Raw genomic sequence first — 17,756 nt, forward strand, 5'->3', positions numbered from 1 at the left:
CTCGATGACAAGGGGGTGAAATTGGGTTTTGGAATTACCCTGTATTTCTGATGCTTCTTGATTTTACTCTAATTACCTGGGAATAAGAGTCTATTATATAAGAAACCAGTCTTCCTATCCAAGTGTTTAATCCAAGAAGTCAGGGAAGTGAATCTATTCAGTGATCTAACAGACTCTGCCGTCTTACTTATGAACTTTGGTTCATCACCAAGAAAAACACAATCAAGACTTTCCTTTCAAAGCCATCCATCATCTTGTTCATTTGTAGATTTTTTTTAATCATAAATATTTATCTTAATTAAGGATGAGCAATGAATCTGCCACATAATTGCCACTGCCAGTTTCTTACTTATTAGTAAGAGCTTACTTAAATCTCTAAAGTTCCTCAGCTTATAAAAGACTTCAAGGAGTACTGAATCTTTTAAAAATAATATTTAAATTTATTATTCCACATTAGGTTTAATGAAGCACAAGCTGAGACTGCTAAAGGATCACCATTTTACAGACATAGGAGCGTCTTCCCTTTATAACAACAGGTCCAGCGCTTCATCAACCTAGTCCTTGACCTGTAGCTAAAAAAGCAAAAGGTCTGTGTGAAGTGACAGAAGAGCACAGCCTACTCAGGTCATGACCAAGGACCCAAAGCTGACCTCAGCACTGGAAAAGCCAGTCTGCAGTCATGGAGCTCTATAGAAGGGGAACGAGAACTGAGTTAGAGGAGGTTCTGGACATCATTCTGACAGATTCCGATCTAAGGAACTCTGACCAAGGAGGTTTCATTCTCTTCTACAATCCCCTTTTATGGAACAGAAGGCTGAAATTGAGTCTTCACAAGAGAATTAACGGCCTTTCCGTTTCTTCATTTTTCCTCCAGCCACCTTGTTCCTGACACCCATAGCACCTTCTGTGTCATCGTTGTCCCCAGCATCCTCCCGTGAGCGTTTCTTCTTCTCTCCGTGCTCCCTTAACTCCTGCAAGAAAAGAGAAAGGATGGGAGTGAAAGTTACTGTTACTGAGGGTAACACATCTTGTCTCCCCTCCCTAAAATCAAACACTAAGTAACTCCCTAACACCTCACATTCGCAAAGGCTAAGACCAAAATCCTAATACATAAAAATGTTCACATGAAAATTAAAACAATAAGCTATTATTTTCACATAGGAGGCCATCAAAGATTTAAGAGGTAGTACCTCATACTGGTCAACATGTGGGAACATCCACATACTTTGTCTCTGACAGTTTAAACAGCTATAGCTTTTCAGGGGGAAGGGGCGGGAAATATGGCATTCTCGATGAATGCCCAACAATTAATTCAGCCCAACAATTAATTCTACTTCTAGGAACTTTTTCAAAAGAAACAAGTATACAAAGCTATACATATTAGGATGTCCAACATCATACCACTTAAAATACAAAACATGTGAAAAAGCATAAACATATATGCACCAATACAAGTCATGTTATATATTCATAATGGAATTTTCTCTAGCCATGAAGAAGTGATCCCATGGCTCCCCATTTGTTAAAATAGAAAAATGTTAATCCTATACAATCAGATAAAAATCTAAGTATGGCTGGGGCGCCTGGGTGGCTCAGTGGGTTAAGCCGCTGCCTTCGGCTCAGGTCATGATCTCAGGGTCCTGCGATTGAGTCCCACATCGGGCTCTCTGCTCCGCAGGGAGCCTGCCTCCCCCTCTCTCTCTCTCTGCCTGCCTCTCTGCCTACTTGTGATCTCTGTCTGTCAAATAAATAAATAAATAATCTTAAAAAAAAAATCTAAGTATGGCTAAAAAAGGGAAAATAGCCAAATGTTCTCTATGCGGGGTAGCTTGTATGTTTCAATTTACTATTTTAATCTTTCCTGTATTTTCTGAAATTTTTTCAATGTATATATAATACTGTTATAAGCGAAAATACCAAAGAATTCCATGTGAGCAGAAAAACAAAAACAAGTCCACACATGGACTACTCAGAAAGCACCCCAGGGGCACAGCTGCCTCATCCCTCAAACGACAACTCTAGCGAGCAGACAGCACTTGCTAAAGTCTCCTTTAGAATCTTCCCATCCATCCCCACCCTTATTGCCACTACTTAGTTAGTTACTATGCAGGTCACGTTAGCTTATCTAGCACCAAAAAAGCCCTTGTACAGTATCAAGAAAATTATTATTGCCAGTTTTTTGGGCAAGGAACTGATTCTGAGAGGTTAGATGCACTATCCAAACCCACAATGTCCAATTCACAGCTGAGTCTTCTGACCGCATATCCAAAGGTTTTCTTGTCACATGTGAAACACAAAGAGAGGCTGAGCATGTGGTCACTGTGGTCAGACTGAGTCCAAACCCCAATTCAAATTACCTACCATCCCTGTATTTTAGTATGCTCATCTTAAATTTGGAATAAAATAATACTGAGTTCCTGTGATTTTGAGGATTCATACAACAGCACCTAGCACACAGCTCACAGTGTCAGCATTTAAGTTGGTGAGAAAATAAGTTGCATACCATGCGGGCAAATCTCTGGGCTTCATTCACACGTTCTGTCAGCATCATAACCTCATCATCCTGTGTTGGAAAGACAGGCAGTTTCTTCCCAATTAAGTGTTCTATACGCTGGAAGAGTTCCACATCATACCTAAGGAAAGAAAATGGGCATGGCTTTGGTTGGCTGACAATGCAAATGTCTGCCCATTCCAAAAGCATACATTATGTGATATGATGCACCAGGAGCCAGTTTTAAACACTACCGAATCCATTATTCCTCTTCAGAATACTAATTAGATGCCACCTTCTGTACACAGTCCACTAGAAAATGTCCAACGTATTCTTTACTCCTAGAAAAACCCTGGTTACATAAAAATTTGTTCCTTTTAGAAACAAGACCAAAATAATTATTCTAATACTTTGAGTTGAAGGAAAGGTCACTGTGCTCCAGTTTCAGCAGCTGAAAGAAACAGCAGGGGTTTCTCTGCATGCTTCTGTATGCCAAACACCGCACCAGTTCTTTTATTTGTGTATCACCAACCTTCATTAAAACCCTGCTAGGTAGGTATTATTATTTCCATTTTATAAATGATGAAAACAGTATGAGGGAGGTTTAAGTGACAATTAGAGTAAATGGCAAAGTCAGGCGCCAGGTCAGTCCACTGAAAAAGCTCTGCTCTTTTCTCTCCATTGTTCTCCCCCGGAAATCAATTCACTTACTGTGTGACAAAGGTAATAGCCTTTCCGGAACGCCCAGCTCGAGCAGTTCGACCTACTCGATGGATATAATCCTGAAACAAAAAGTGTAAATTTGAGTTACATAAAACATAAACAAAAAATAATGAACATAAGGTTTTACTGCAAACCTCTAAAAGAAAATACTCATGCTGAAACATGGAAAAATGGATTGGGCAATAGATTTAGATATATCTACTACTTCTTTTTTTCTTTTTTTAAAAATATTTTATTTGTTTATTTGAGAGAGAATGATCGAGGGAGAAAGAGCAAGAGCAAGCCATGAGAAGGAGGAGGGAGAAGCAGGCTCCCCGCTGAGCAGGGAGCCAGACATGGGGCTTGACCCCACAACTCCAGGATCATAAACCAACCCGAAGGCAGATACTTTACTGACTGAGCTACCCAGCACCCCTACTTCCTCTCTTTTTCTTCTCCTTGCAGCACTAAATTGACTCTTTTTTCTTTTGTTTTACAGAAAGACGAATCTAAAGTATATTTACATGGTCTAGAGGAAAACAGCACTGGATACAAAGGCAGACCTGGATCATGGTTCTGGTCTTACCACCTACCAGCTACACCACTGTCTGCAAGTCACAGAGTCTCCCTGAATTTGTTTCTCTCTATAAAACAGGATAGAATGCATGCCCAAGCTCAGAGCCATTTTCAAAATCAAATGAGACAGCAGTTACACACAAAGCCAAAAGATTACTTTGTGGGAGTTAATCTGGAGACAATTCTGTCCTCCCCAGGGAATATTTGGAAATGTCAGCAAACATATCTGGTTGTCACAATGTCACCTGTGTGTATAACTGAAATGCAGCTAAGCATCCTACAATGCAAAGGACAGCCCCACAGCAAAGAATCTGCTGGCCTAAAACGTTAATGGTGCCAAAGATGAGAAACCCTGAGACACACAAAAAACTACAAGCTGACCATTTTGAAGAAATGGGACTGACAAAGATCAGCATATGTTGCACCTCCCCTGTGGGCTATGAGCACCCAGTACTTCTCTTTGACTACCTTCTTTCACATTTATTAATATCACATCTTCAGGCACATGCAAGATAATGAGAATGAATAAATCAAGAGCCTTCCCTTTAACTGCGAACCAAATAAATTTTAAAAATGATGCTGTAACTAATGAGAAAACATCCCATTAAGAAATATTCTCTGCGGGACGCCTGGGTGGCTCAGTCGTTGGGCGTCTGCCTCCGGCTCAGGTCATGATCCCGGGGATCGAGTCCTGAGTCAGGCTCCCTGCCCAGTGGGGAGCCTGCTTCTCCCTCTCCCACTTCCCATGCTTGTGTTCCCTCTCTCACTGTCTTTCTCTGTCAAATAAATTAATAAAATTTAAAAAAAAAAATAGAAATACACTCTGGGGGATGCCTGGGTAGCTTAGTTAAGTGCCTGCCTTCAGCTCAGCTCATGATCCCAGGGCCCTGGGATAGAGCCTGGGGTCCAACTGCCAGCTCAGCGGGGAGCCTGCTTCTCCCTCTGCCTACCACTCCCCTGCTTATGTTCTCTCTCTCTCTTTGATAAATAAGTAAATAAATAAAATCTTTTAAAAAATTACACTTTGGGGGTGCCTGGATAGCCTAGTTGGTTAAGTATCTGCCTTCGGCTCAGGTCATAGTCCTGGAGTTCTAAGATTGAGCCCTATGCCAGGCTCCCTGCTCAGTGGGGAGTCTGTCTCTCCCTCTCCCTCTGATCCTCCCCCCATTCAACTCAATCTCAAATAAATAAATAAAAACTCTTAAAAAAAAAAAGAAAGAAATACAATTTGGATACAATGGAATATTATTCAGCCATAAAAAAGAATTAAATCTTCCCATCTGCAACAACAGACATGGACTTTAAGGACATTATGCTAAGTGAAATAAGTCCAAGAAAGATAAATACCATATGAGCTAACTTATATGTGTAATCTAAAAATTAAAAAACAAAAACAAACTGAGCTCATGATACAGAGGACAGAATTCGTAGCTGCCAAAGGTGGAAATAATGGGACTATGGATAAACTGGGTGAAGGGGGTCAAAATGCACAAACTTCCAGTTACAAAATAAGTCAGTCATGGGGCCGTAACGTTCAGCTGGGCAACTATAGCTAATAATACTATATCACACATCTGAATGCTGCTAGGAGAGTATGGTTGAAAAGTTCTCATCCCAAGGGGGGAAAGAAACTCATAACCATGTATGGTGACAGATGTTAATGAGATCTGTGGCAATCATCTCATGATATATGCAAATATCATATTATTAGGTTATACAACTGAAAGTAATATTATATGTCAATTACACCTCAATTTAAAAATGAAAGAAATACACTTTGGGACTAGGAAGTCAGGTCAGTGACAGGACTCACCTTGGAATGGGTAGGAATGTCAAAGTTAACAACTACATCCACATGTGGTATGTCCAAACCTCGGCTTGCAACATCAGTTGCTAGAAGAATAGAACGAGCCTTGGCCTTAAATTTATTAAGGGATCCTAGGCGTTTGCTCTGAGATGATGAAAAAAAAAATGAAAAAAAATTTAATTTTGGAACAATAGGAATCTTACAATCTAGAATAGACACACTAAATATAAGAACAGAAAGAGAAATTTTTAAAAGGCTGTTTCCCTCTAAGTCCAGACTGGATTTCACAGGTCAAAAGGAAACATGGAAGCAACAAAAAAAAATATTTAATACTAAGGCTAGAAAATACTAACATGAAACAAGGATGATTTAACATGACAGATAGTTGAAAAATAATTTACTAAAACTCTTTTGAGACCAAAGAACCACTTTTACCACTAGAGCTGAATAAATCAACTCAAGAGCTTCCACACCAGACAAATAATTGGAATCTTTGAGTCTGAGCCTCTCTCCTATCCTGGAAGGAGGCATCCAGAGCAACACTTTAAAGTCCATAAAATCTGATTAATTCTGGAAAGATGCATTAATGTTTCATGCTGTTTTTGTACAGATCTACTGCTATAAAGTTTACCTTTCTCATGCCACCAGTTCACCACTAATGACACCGAAGAGTCTTTACCTGACTCATCTGTCCATGGAGGGGGATGGCAGTGAATCCGAGGTTTCGGAGTAGCAAGGCTGTTCTCTGAGTATTGTTACAGGTGCTGCAGAATATGATAAAGGAGTTTCCAGCCAATTCATTTAGAATATAAACCAGGTAGGTATCCTAAGTTAAAAACCCAAAACAATGTAAGTAACTGAACCTGGGAGAAAAGACTAGAGTCCTGGGGATACAAATTATGTAAAACACTAAGCCTATATATAGTTGCTTCTCAATTTTCCAGATCTGCATTGCATTGCCAGTTCTGCATTCCTGAAGCAGCATTATCATGTCTGTGAACTCTGAATCTCACACGCAGCCTAAAGCCAAGCACAACTCCTTGTCGTCAGCAACCAGGAAGAGTCCCGACATCAAAGCACAAAGCTAGGGTCCCTTGCCTATAAAAGCCACATAATCAGCAGACAAAAGAAAAGCTACTTCAAGAATGGGCTGGGAAAGGAATGACATCATTATTGTGATTTAGCGTGCTATGAATTCCCGGAATATCTGACTTTATCAGTGATAAATATAAGCACAGTAAGCACACTAAAACAAACAGGAGCACAGCTCTCAGCTAATCAAAAGTGGACGAACTTTCAGCTGCTTCGGTGAGGAAGGAGAGGGAGAGGCAGGAATGATCAAAGTAAACACTTTACCTTGAATTTAGAGGGAATAAAAAGATAATATTGCTGTAATTTCTCAACTGTCTGGTATTTGGAAGAAACAGCACATTTCACAGGATTCTTCAGCGCTGCTCGCTGAAGTTTTTGCACCTAAAGAAAGAAAATTCAGAATAGTACACTGATGCCCAAGTGCTCTATTTTTATGATTGCTATTGTTTTAATTTATCACTTAATAAAGAAGAAAATGTTAAGTCCTAGAAAATTTCACCTTCTTGGTCATGGTAGCAGAAAAGAGAAATGTTTTCCGATCTCGGGGAATCACTTTGAGGATCTTGTCAACCTAAGGCACAAAGAGGAAAGGATACCAATATAACAGTCAGAATGGATACTTGCAAATGCTCTCTGTGAAGGGGACAGAGAGTAAAAAACCAAAAGTATCACTGTGGGATCCGGCGACTCAAAAACTCAATTCAGCTAAAATTTAATGAATATTTACTTTTTGATACCATACCAGGGTCTATTTAAAAAGAAATAGAAAGAGAGAAAAGAAGTTTAAATTAGAGTTTAGTTAATCTAAGAAGTTTAAATTAGAGTTGAGTTAATCTAAGAAAAAAGTCAAGAATAAGTGTTCATCAACTAATTAAGCTGTGATGAGTGGGTCAGCTATGATAACAGCTGACCTAAAATAGAGGTATCCCAAAGTCTATGAAAGAGGTAGAAATCAAACGAAATGGAAAGGAAATCTGGTTGAAATTTCTCACGTCTGAAATCAAAATCTAACTAGATTCTAGGGAGGATACTGAGGCACTGACAATAGAGAGGAGCACTAAGAATGAGAAAAGGCAGCAGGGATGTTTACATTAACTGATGATGATACAGAGCTCCACATAGAGCAGATGTGCAATGAATTAAATTTTGAAACAGGGCACCTGAGATGCCCTAAGAGGAGGAAAGAAATTGAATGCTCACTTCTGTCTCAAAATCCATATTCAATATTCGGTCTGCTTCGTCCATGACCAAGTACTTGAGAGCTCTTAAGTTGAAACCTTTTGTATTTTCCAAGTGGTCAATCAATCGACCAGGAGTTGCTATCAAGAAAGGTTGAGGAGAAAGACAATGTTTAAGAACAAGGACAAAAAGAAAGTTATCAACCACCCCAACCCCCAAATTTCAGAAATTAAAAAAATTAAAGTTACAAAAGTCCTTTCTTCAAAGTCTTTCCACACAAGTAAGTTACACTCAACATCTGTAGATTTTCTCCAATTCATTATCACTAGTGCCTTCTACCTCTGTTAGTTACTCACCTATTATTACGTGTGGTTTTTTCGCCAGAGCCAGAGATTGGGACATCGAATCAATTCCACCTACAATCACAGCTACAGAAATAAAAAGAATATAGAATAGAGACCCTTTATTTTTTCCACAGTTCACCGAACATCTTTTTGAAGCCAGTGCTAGATTTCTACCTAAATTTCTCTTCCTGTACAACTTTCCCCAAAGCTAAAATACCAAATTGGCTCTTAAGGTTAACGAACTCATGTTAATAATACTTTCTTCTATTCTCCTTTTACACTCATTCTCAACTTGTAATGAAACTCTGATTCCTTTCCTCTCAGACACTTACCACTTTGCACACCAATAGAAGACCCCAGGGCTTCAAACTGCTCCGAGATCTGAAAGGCCAACTCTCGAGTGGGCGTGAGAACTAAGGCAAACAAACGCTGGGGCGTCTCCAGCAGCGCATTCAGAATGGGCAAAGCAAAAGCCCCTGTTTTTCCAGAGCCAGTTTCTGCCAACCCGATGATATCACGACCTAGAAAGAAAAAGGAAACATCTAAAAGCAAAGAAATGCTCTCTGCATTATTTCCCTGTTTTCTACAATGATGGCATGTGGGCACAAAGGAGACAATGAATAAACATTTGATGATGGGAGGGAAAGGAAGACTGAATAGACAGACGACATGGCCTTGTCCTAGATAAGCTCAAAATCTGGGGGAGATACACAAAGATGGTATGTGATAAGGACTTTAGAACAGGCCCCTACAAAATATAGTGAGAACACAAAAGAAGGAGTAACTTATAGTCCATAGGAGTCAGGGAAGGCTAACAGGGGTGATGGGTAAATTCAAGTAAGCGAAGAAAAAAAGGAAGGACATCCCTATATGAGGACAGAGGGGACAGGCTTTAAAGAACACAGCATGTGTAGGGAGAGTGAGAAGTACAATGTGGCTGGAACAAAGAAGTGTAAAGGGAGAAGAATGAGACTAGAAAAGAAATCCGTAAGCCATGCTAGAGAGTTTTGATGTCTTCTTTTAAAAGGGAGGAACTGAAGGATTTTAAAAGCAGGGAATTTGATGACCAATGTTATTCCTTAGGAAGAGAAACCCTAGGCCTGATGGCTTAAGGAGCCAAGGATCTCAACAGTACACGCCATTTCTATTGCTTCTTCTGAGGGAAGAATGCCATAAGTGATCCCTTAAGAGGAAGTCCCTGGAGGGGCGCCTGGGTGGCTCAGTAGGTTAAAGCCTCTGCCTTCAGCTTGGGTCATGATCCCAGGGTCCTGGGATAGAGCCCTGCATCAGGCTCTCTGCTCAGCGGGGAGCCTGCTTCCTCCTCTCCCTCTGCCTGCCTCTCTGCCTGCTTGTGATCTCTGTCAAATAAATAAATAAAATCTTAAAAAAAAAAAAAGGTCCCTGAGATTTGTTCTCACCAATCAAAGCCATAACAGTAAGATCTGGAAATTAACTCCCAAAGCAAGACCACCATCTCTAGGCTGGCTGGCTACAGCTTATAAGGTCGCCGTGCACCAGAACCGCGGCCCCTGGGAATACTTCCTAGCAAAATGCCCTCCACCAGTTGATGCTCACACTGTTCCTTGACTGTACACAACTGGTGAGATTTCCTTACCTAGGGATTAACCCTACAATAAACTCCTTTTTCCTGAGGTTAGCTAACTCTCTTCTTCATGACCTAAAATGACCCAAACAAACAGAATGGGGAACACACAGGAAAATGAGAGCTCAATGAGGATACCAGGGGGGTTAGGAAGGTGATCTGAACTGAGGTTAGGCAGTGAGGACAGAAAGAAGTGAGATGTAGAAAGTCATTCAAAAAAATGTGGTTGATGGGACGCCTGGGTGGCTCAGTTGGTTAAGCAGCTGCCTTCGGCTCAGGTCATGATCCCAGCATCCTGGGATAGAGTCCCACATCGTGCTCCTTGCTCCGCAGGGAGCCTGCTTCTCCCTCTGACTCTGCCTGCCACTCTGCCTGTGCTCGCTCTTGCTCTCTCTCTCTCTCTCTGACAAATAAATAAATAAAATCTTTAAAAAAAAAAAAAAATGTGGTTGACACATGGGTTTCTAGCTTGGGAAACTCAAAGGCCATAAATTGAGACAAGGGCTTCTGGAAAATTAGTTCTTGATGAGGATAACAGTGACTCTGGTTTGAACATAAGGAACTTAAGGTTTATGCCAGAGGCTCAGAGAGAAATATCTAACTTGTCTGGAGTTCAGTAGAGAAGTATAGGCTAGAAATACAGATGTGGGAGCCATCAGCATCCAAACAGTGGTGCTCCCCCAAGGCACATTAGAATAATTTACGAGATTTATATATCTATATATGCGTAGAAATATATATATATAGAAATTATATATAGAGAGAAATATATATATAGAAATTATATATATATAGAAATATATATATATATATATATATATATATATATATATATATATAAATTCTGATTCAGTGGGTTTAGAAATTTCTGTTGTTTTACAATTTCCACAGGTGAATCTGATGAACACTGGCTGAAATTTACTGACGCAGACAGTGTTAAAGGTTCAGGACATGAGAAATCTTACTGGTGTTTTAGAGTGAGAAAAAAAGGATAAAGATAGATTTAACATTGCAAGGGAAAAAAAAAAAAAACAGAAGAAACTGAGAAAGAACAGCTAGAAAGACAGGAGAAAATACTGACTTGAAATTGAGGAGAAAGAGAGCTTCAAGAAAGGAGAGTGATTAATATCAAATAGAAAAACTTTTTGATATTCATCTCTTAGACATTAATCACTTAAACAAGAATTGGCCATCCAGACCAAACAACAGCACATTCTAGTGAATGCTAACCTTTACCCTTCTAACAGTAACATCAATGTTTTCCATATAAAAGTACAGGTGTGGATGTGAATTATAAGTCAGTCCAGACAATGGACTAATTTTATTAAGGTCACAAAAACAAATGGCAACAGAAGGATAAAATTTCTCCCTCATTTACTAACTTTACTGTTCCTCTTGGCCATAGGGTAAGTGACAACAAACTGCAACAGCATCCCCCTAATTGTGAGCTAAGGGCTTCCAAAGCTTTTTTTTCCTCCACTCTGTGGGAATTCTGCCCTCCCTGCCGGGGTCCAGCGTGCCTTCTGGAATAGGAAAAAACAAAAACAGTGGGATCTGTCCCTTTTTCTATCAAGGGAAATCTAAAAATTTCAGAAGAAAGGAGTATACAAGAAAGATTTAGGGAAGTAAAGGAGCTTGAGTCTCTCGCTTCATGTGGCTGTGAACGACGCCCACCACCCCCAGTGAAGGCCAGCACTGCCTGCGGTTCTCTTATGATCCCCTCAAAGCAATACTCGCTTTGTGAGACTGATTTGCCTCTATGATCTCCCTTCTTCCTCTCACAACCCCTAAGCCCCTCTGGTAGTGTCTGTAGTGTCTGTGTAGAATATATACCCCATAAGAGAAAAATAAATTCATTCACCTTGATCACACGGCTAGCACCTAAAACAACTGCTTTGGGATATGGCAGCCATTCAAAAAACTGTCTGAAATTTCTAGAGGACTTTGAGTGATCTCTGAATTAGAAATAAACTTAATACACAAAACAGATGGGAAGAAAAGCATCCTCAAAAACCACCAAAAGCACCCAAAGAACAAATATTCCAATCAAGAAATGGGCAGAGGACATGAACAGACATTTCTGCAAAGAAGACATACAGATGGCCAACAGACACAAGAAAAAGTGCTCCATATCACTCAGCATCAGGGAAATACAAATCAAAACCACAATGAGATATCACCTCACACCAGTCAGAATGGCTAAAATTAACAAATCAGGAAATGACAGATGCTGGCGAGGATGCAGAGAAAGGGGAACCCTCCTACACTGTTGGTGGGAATGCAAGCTGGTGCAACCACTCTGGAAAACAGCATGGAGGTTCCTCAAAATGTTGAAAATAGAACTGCCCTATGACCCAGCAATTGCACTACTGGGTATTTACCCTAAAGATACAAACGTAGTGATCCAAAGGGGCACGTGCACCCAAATGTTTATAGCAGCAATGTCCACAATAGCCAAACTATGGAAAGAACCTAGATGTCCATTAACAGATGAATGGATCAAGAAGATGTGGTGTATATACACAATGGAATACTACACAGCCATCAAAAGAAATGAAATCTTGCCATTTGCAACAACATGGATGGAACTAGAGCGTATCATGCTTAGCGAATTAAGTCAAGCGGAGAAAGACAACTATCATATGATCTCCCTGATATGAGGAAGTGGTGATGCAACATGGGGGCTTAAGTGGGTAGGAGAAGAATCAATGAAACAAGATGGGATTGGGAGGGAGACAAACCATAAGTGACTCTTAATCTCACAAAACAAACTGAGGGCTGCTGGGGGGAGGGGGGTTGGGAGAAGGGGGGTGGGGTTATGGACATTGGGGAGGGTATGTGCTTTGGTGAGTGCTGTGAAGTATGTAAACCTGGCGATTCACAGACCTGTACCCCTGGGGATAAAAATATACATTTATAAAAAATAAAATATTTAAAAAAAAATAAGATACAAACGTAGTGATCGAAAGGGGCACGTGCACCCAAATGTTTATAGCAGCAATGTCCACAATAGCCAAACTATAGAAAGAACTTAGATGTCCATCAACAGATGAATGGATAAAGAAGATGGGGTCTATATACACAATGGAATACTACACAGCCATCAAAAGAAAAGAAATCTTGCCATTTGTGATGACGTGGATGGAACTAGAGCGTATCATGCTTAGCGAAATAAGTCAAGCGGAGAAAGACAACTATCATATGATCTCCCTGATATGAGGAAGTAGAGATGCAACATGGGGGGTTAAGGGGGTAGGAGAAGAATCAATGAAACAAGATGGGATTGGGAGGGAGACAAACCATAAGTGACTCTTAATCTCACAAAACAAACTGAGGGCTGCTGGGGAGAGGGAGGTTGGGAGAAGGGGGGTGGGGTTATGGACATTGGGGAGGGTATGTGCTATGGTGAGTGCTATGAAGTGTGTAAACCTGGTGATTCACAGACTTGTACCCCTGGGGATAAAAATAAATTATATGTTTATAAAAAATAAAAAATTTTAAAAAAACATCAAAAGGTTTTGATCTTTCTGTTGTAAAACCCTGTAATACAGGGCCAAGGACTTGGGCTTTTTAGCTAGAACATCCTATATTCAAATTCTAGCTCCAACAATAATTAGTTATGTGACTCTAATCCTCTGACCTTCAATTTCACGAATAAAATAATCAATCCTAACTTTCAGAATTGTTATAAGGTTTAAGAATGATGGATGCACCCAGAACTCCTTAACTTTGTTGAAACTGAAACCATCATTAGTAATTAAACTAAAAATTTAAAGTTCATTTTATAGAAGAAAAATGCTGTTAGATTATTTAAATCTCTTGCTTAGGGCCAGCAACTACAGGTTTTTTTTTTTTTTAAATGAAGCATTTATAAATTGTTCATTAGAATGAGATAAGTTCAAGAATAAGAATAAAGACTTTTTCCATGATTACGATGTCCCTCACATTACTCAGTTCCTGGTATCCTTTCACTGACTCCTACATTCTCTGTATTCAATATAAACTTCTTACTGAAAAACATTATGAATAATTTCAGAATTATTACCACCACCTAATTTGGGTTCCTCCCTCCAACGACTGCTGTAGGGTAAGCAGGAAAATGCTGGAACACACCAAACTTTCTATTTGCTATTTGAAAGCAGCTCCACTAGTGCTGACTACTGAAATGTCTTCCCCACTCATGCAGTCCCTATCCAGTTTAGCTTCTCTAAACAAGTTCAAAGTCTTTGCTGTCCCTTCCCTGAAACACTCCCCCTCACCTACTTTGTATGAAATCATACTCTCACGATTTTCAACCCTCTACTGAGCCTCCACCATCTCTTCACCCTTATGTGGCATCCTCATCCATACCCACAGTTTCAGCTACACCTTCACTTTGGATATGGTGTCTGTATCCTGTTCTGGCCTCTTAAGCAAGCTCTAATCCCCAGATTCCAACTGTGTATTAGTTAATTCTATCTCTTTGATGCCTCAACTTCCCCAGAATTATTTTTCCTCCTATGCTCCTTTTTACACCAATAATATGTCCTAAATGCACAGGCAATAATCTTAGATTTCCCCACCCCTTGCTTTCCATTAACGAACTGATTATAAAATCACAATGATTCCTTTTCTATCATTTTCTCTTTCTCACTCTCACTACCACTAGCTTACGCTTTATTCATTGCCAAAATTACCACAATACTTTAACTAGTGCCCCAGTCTCTGGTCACTCATCTCTGAACTACCTTACAAAGCTATGAGATTAACAGCCCAAGAATACAACTCTGAGGATTTCATTCTCTGGCTAAAAAAATAATCTCCAGTGCCCGTGGAACAAAGACCAAATTCCTTGGCCCAGCATTTAAGTCTGGCATAATCTGGCCCCAATGATTTTATTAATCTTTCCCCCCATTCTCTGCTAAGTACTTGCAGGCCTCCGCACATGCCCGTGCTTTGCAGCCTCCTTTGCTTTTTTTTCATGCTATTTCCTATGCCTAGAAAGTCCTCCCCTCCCACCAGACATGAATGTCTAAATCCTATTCAGTCTTCAAGGTTCAGCTCGAATGTCTTTCCAATCTTCCCTGCCAAAAGATAAAGTTTTCTTTAACCCATTTCAATGAGTAATAATCTATTCTCCTCCCTCAGTGCACTTGGAACACTTGGAATGTAACTTTCTTATGCCCCTGTTCACCTTGTAATAGATTTTTAATTATCTCCTTAGTAGACTCGAAGTTTCTGGAGATGGCCAAATCTTAACTTCTGGTGCCTTACACTTAGATACTTACTATTTATGGAAAGAACAAATGGAATTTCACAGAGTAAGATTAATTACTTTTCCACATGGCAGCTCTTCAAATCACTGAAGCCAATTATTATATCCCACCCAGCTTAACTCTTCTCCAGACCAAATGCACTCAGCTCTTTTAACTGTTTAGGACCTTTTTTTCTTTTTTTAAGATTTTATTTACTTATTTGAGAGAGAAAGAGATCACGCACACAGGGAGGGGCAGAGGGAGAAAGTACCTGAAGCAGACTGTACTGAGCATGGAGTCCTATACAGGGCTCAATCCCAGGACCACAGTATCATGACTTGAGCCAAGATCAAGAGTCCTACGCTCAACCGAATAAGCCACCCAGGTGCCCCATTTAGCCATCCAGGCACTTGTACTCTTGATACTGTACCACATTCAATGCCACTCAGTTGGTCCCTCAAAACTGGTCCTCAGAACTAAGCATAATATTCTAGGTGTGTTCTAACCAATACAAGGCACTTTTTCCTCTTTAAGCTAGTTCAAGAGTTCTTAACCTGGGATATGGAGCCGAGGAATTGGGGGAAGAGGGTGTAAATTCTATGTACAGAAACACTGATACATTTTTTTCTGGGAAAAAAATCTTATTATAGCTAAGGTAACATTCATTTTTTCTAAGGATCTTAACGAATTTCAGTTAACATTGCTAGGTCCCTTTTACCATCAACCCTGATCCTGTGAAGTTGGGCTTTGGGAATCGAAGAGCAGGACTTTGCCTCTACACCTATGAAAGTTCTTCCTGTTAGTATCAGTCCCACTAGTCATCAACCAAAATGTTAGCCATTCTTCTGCAAATCTGATAAATATGTCTCACAAAGCAAGAGCTCTCAACTCCTCTGGATACTAACAGATGTTCCAGGTACCCTATATGTAAATCCACACTTACCAACTCATAATTTCTAACAAGTTTCTTGTTAGTACACTTTAATCCAGTGTTTCCTTAAAGTCAGCATCAGTTGCAGAAAACAAATCCCTTTACAGAAAATAACCTCAGCAGAAGAAGAGAATTACTTTTTCAAAAGCCAATAAGCCACAAATTTTATAAAAAAGTGGCCACACTTTTATACTACTCGAAGTATACAATAGCTCTCAAACATGGTATTTGAGTATAACCTCACACCGAACCTGTATTGAGCCACATGTTTAATTTCAACCTACCTTGTAAGGCCAAAGGAATAGCTTCAATCTGGATCTTTGTGGGCTTTGTCCATCCCAACTGGTCACAGGCTTCACACAACACATCTGTCACACCCTTAGAATTCAGAAAAACAAACTTTAGCAAAGAACACACAGGGGCGCCTGGGTGGCTCAGTTGGTTAAGCCTCTGCCTTCGGCTCAGGTCATGATCCCAGGGTCCTGGGATGGAGCCTCGCATTGCATCGGGCTCCTTGCTCAGGGGGGAGCCTGCTTCTCTCTCTGCCTCTGCCTGCCGCTCTGCCTGCTTGTGTTCTCCTGCACATACACACACTCTCTCTCTCTCTGACAAATAAATAAATAAAATCTTAAACACACACACACACACTTGCCTCCCTACTAATTAAATGAATGTCAGAGGCACCCTGCTGATGACAAGTGCATCCCTTAGCCTTTGATTCAAAACGTTTCGCGCGCCTACTCGGTCTGCTCTTGAACTGTAAGCACTGAGACACCACCCCAAGACTTAACACCTTCTACTCAGAGACAAAGTCAAGTTCTCCACATGTCTTATTTCATTTAATCCTCACAACTCTGTGAAGTACTTATTACTACCCCCAATCTACAGATGTGCAATGTGAGGCAGTGCGAGGTAACGACGTGCCCCTAGTTAGCAATTGGGTCAGACTCCAAACCCGTGTCATCTTACTGCGCAGCCCAAGATTTCGGCGGGGTGGGGGTGGGGGGACTGCCGCATGGACAGTCTCCTGGCGAATACAAAAGTGGGCACACCAAAATGGAGAAAAGCGCAAATGGCAACTCTCAAGGACCGGGAGCCCTCCCACCATTCAAACCCGGAGGTTTAGGGACAGCGTCGGAGCCCAAGCTTCGGAAATTCTGAGGTAATGCCAAGCTAGGCGCCAGATGCTTTTGTACACCGCCAACCAGGATGTGAGAGACCCGGACTCTGTCTGCGCCTGGTGCCAGCAGTACAAAGAAGAGCCGGCGTCATCCACGCTCACCAGATCTTTAAACGTCTTCGTTTCCTCCTCCTGCCCGGCCGGCTGAGGCGCTTCAGTCGCAGAATCATACTCGTCGGGCGCCGCCATGTCGTCCGCGCACTCCGGAAGTGGGTCGGCAGCGCGCGGGATGCCGGGAAATGTAGTTTTAGTTCTCACCGGGCATCACGTTCTGGGCGCCCCCTGCGAGCCTCCGGGGATTTGCCCGCCCTAGAGGTGTGGTCTAGCGGAAACTTGGTAAAAAAAAAAAAAAAAAAGGCAGGGGATGGGCCTAAACGTTTGGCCTTACACACCAAACCAAGTGCAGAAGGGGCTGACGACGTAAGCCTCCTATCTTCTAGGAGCCTTTAAAGAAGTTTCCTAACGTCTCACACCTGTTATGGCCCTTGCTTTTCTAACCATAGAGCTTTGAACAGGTTGATATCACAATACTATTTATTTATCTTAATTGTTTCATTCATTTATTCAATAATACTTGTCTAGAGCCAACCATATGCTAGGGCTATGCTAGATGCCTC

The 17,756-nt window shown here is 40.8% G+C and overlaps 1 protein-coding gene across 1 annotated transcript; it reads right to left on the bottom strand.

Annotated features, from left to right (window-relative positions):
- Positions 1-419: 419 nt before the first annotated feature.
- DDX47 (DEAD-box helicase 47) lies at positions 420-17,385 on the bottom strand. The gene is made up of 12 exons (XM_004755808.3): positions 17,242-17,385; positions 16,244-16,337; positions 8,524-8,712; positions 8,204-8,275; positions 7,869-7,987; positions 7,168-7,239; positions 6,933-7,049; positions 6,256-6,402; positions 5,583-5,720; positions 3,203-3,273; positions 2,504-2,633; positions 420-971 (listed from the first exon to the last, which is right to left on the bottom strand). The coding sequence occupies exons 1-12, from the start codon at positions 17,326-17,328 to the stop codon at positions 840-842; spliced, it is 1,368 nt and encodes a 455-aa protein (XP_004755865.1). The 5' UTR covers positions 17,329-17,385; the 3' UTR covers positions 420-839.
- Positions 17,386-17,756: the final 371 nt, after the last annotated feature.

This window comes from Mustela putorius, unplaced genomic scaffold (genome assembly GCF_011764305.1).
Source record: "Mustela putorius furo isolate JIRA1106 unplaced genomic scaffold, ASM1176430v1.1 tig00537227_pilon_pilon_pilon, whole genome shotgun sequence".
Lineage (NCBI taxonomy): Eukaryota > Metazoa > Chordata > Mammalia > Carnivora > Mustelidae > Mustela > Mustela putorius.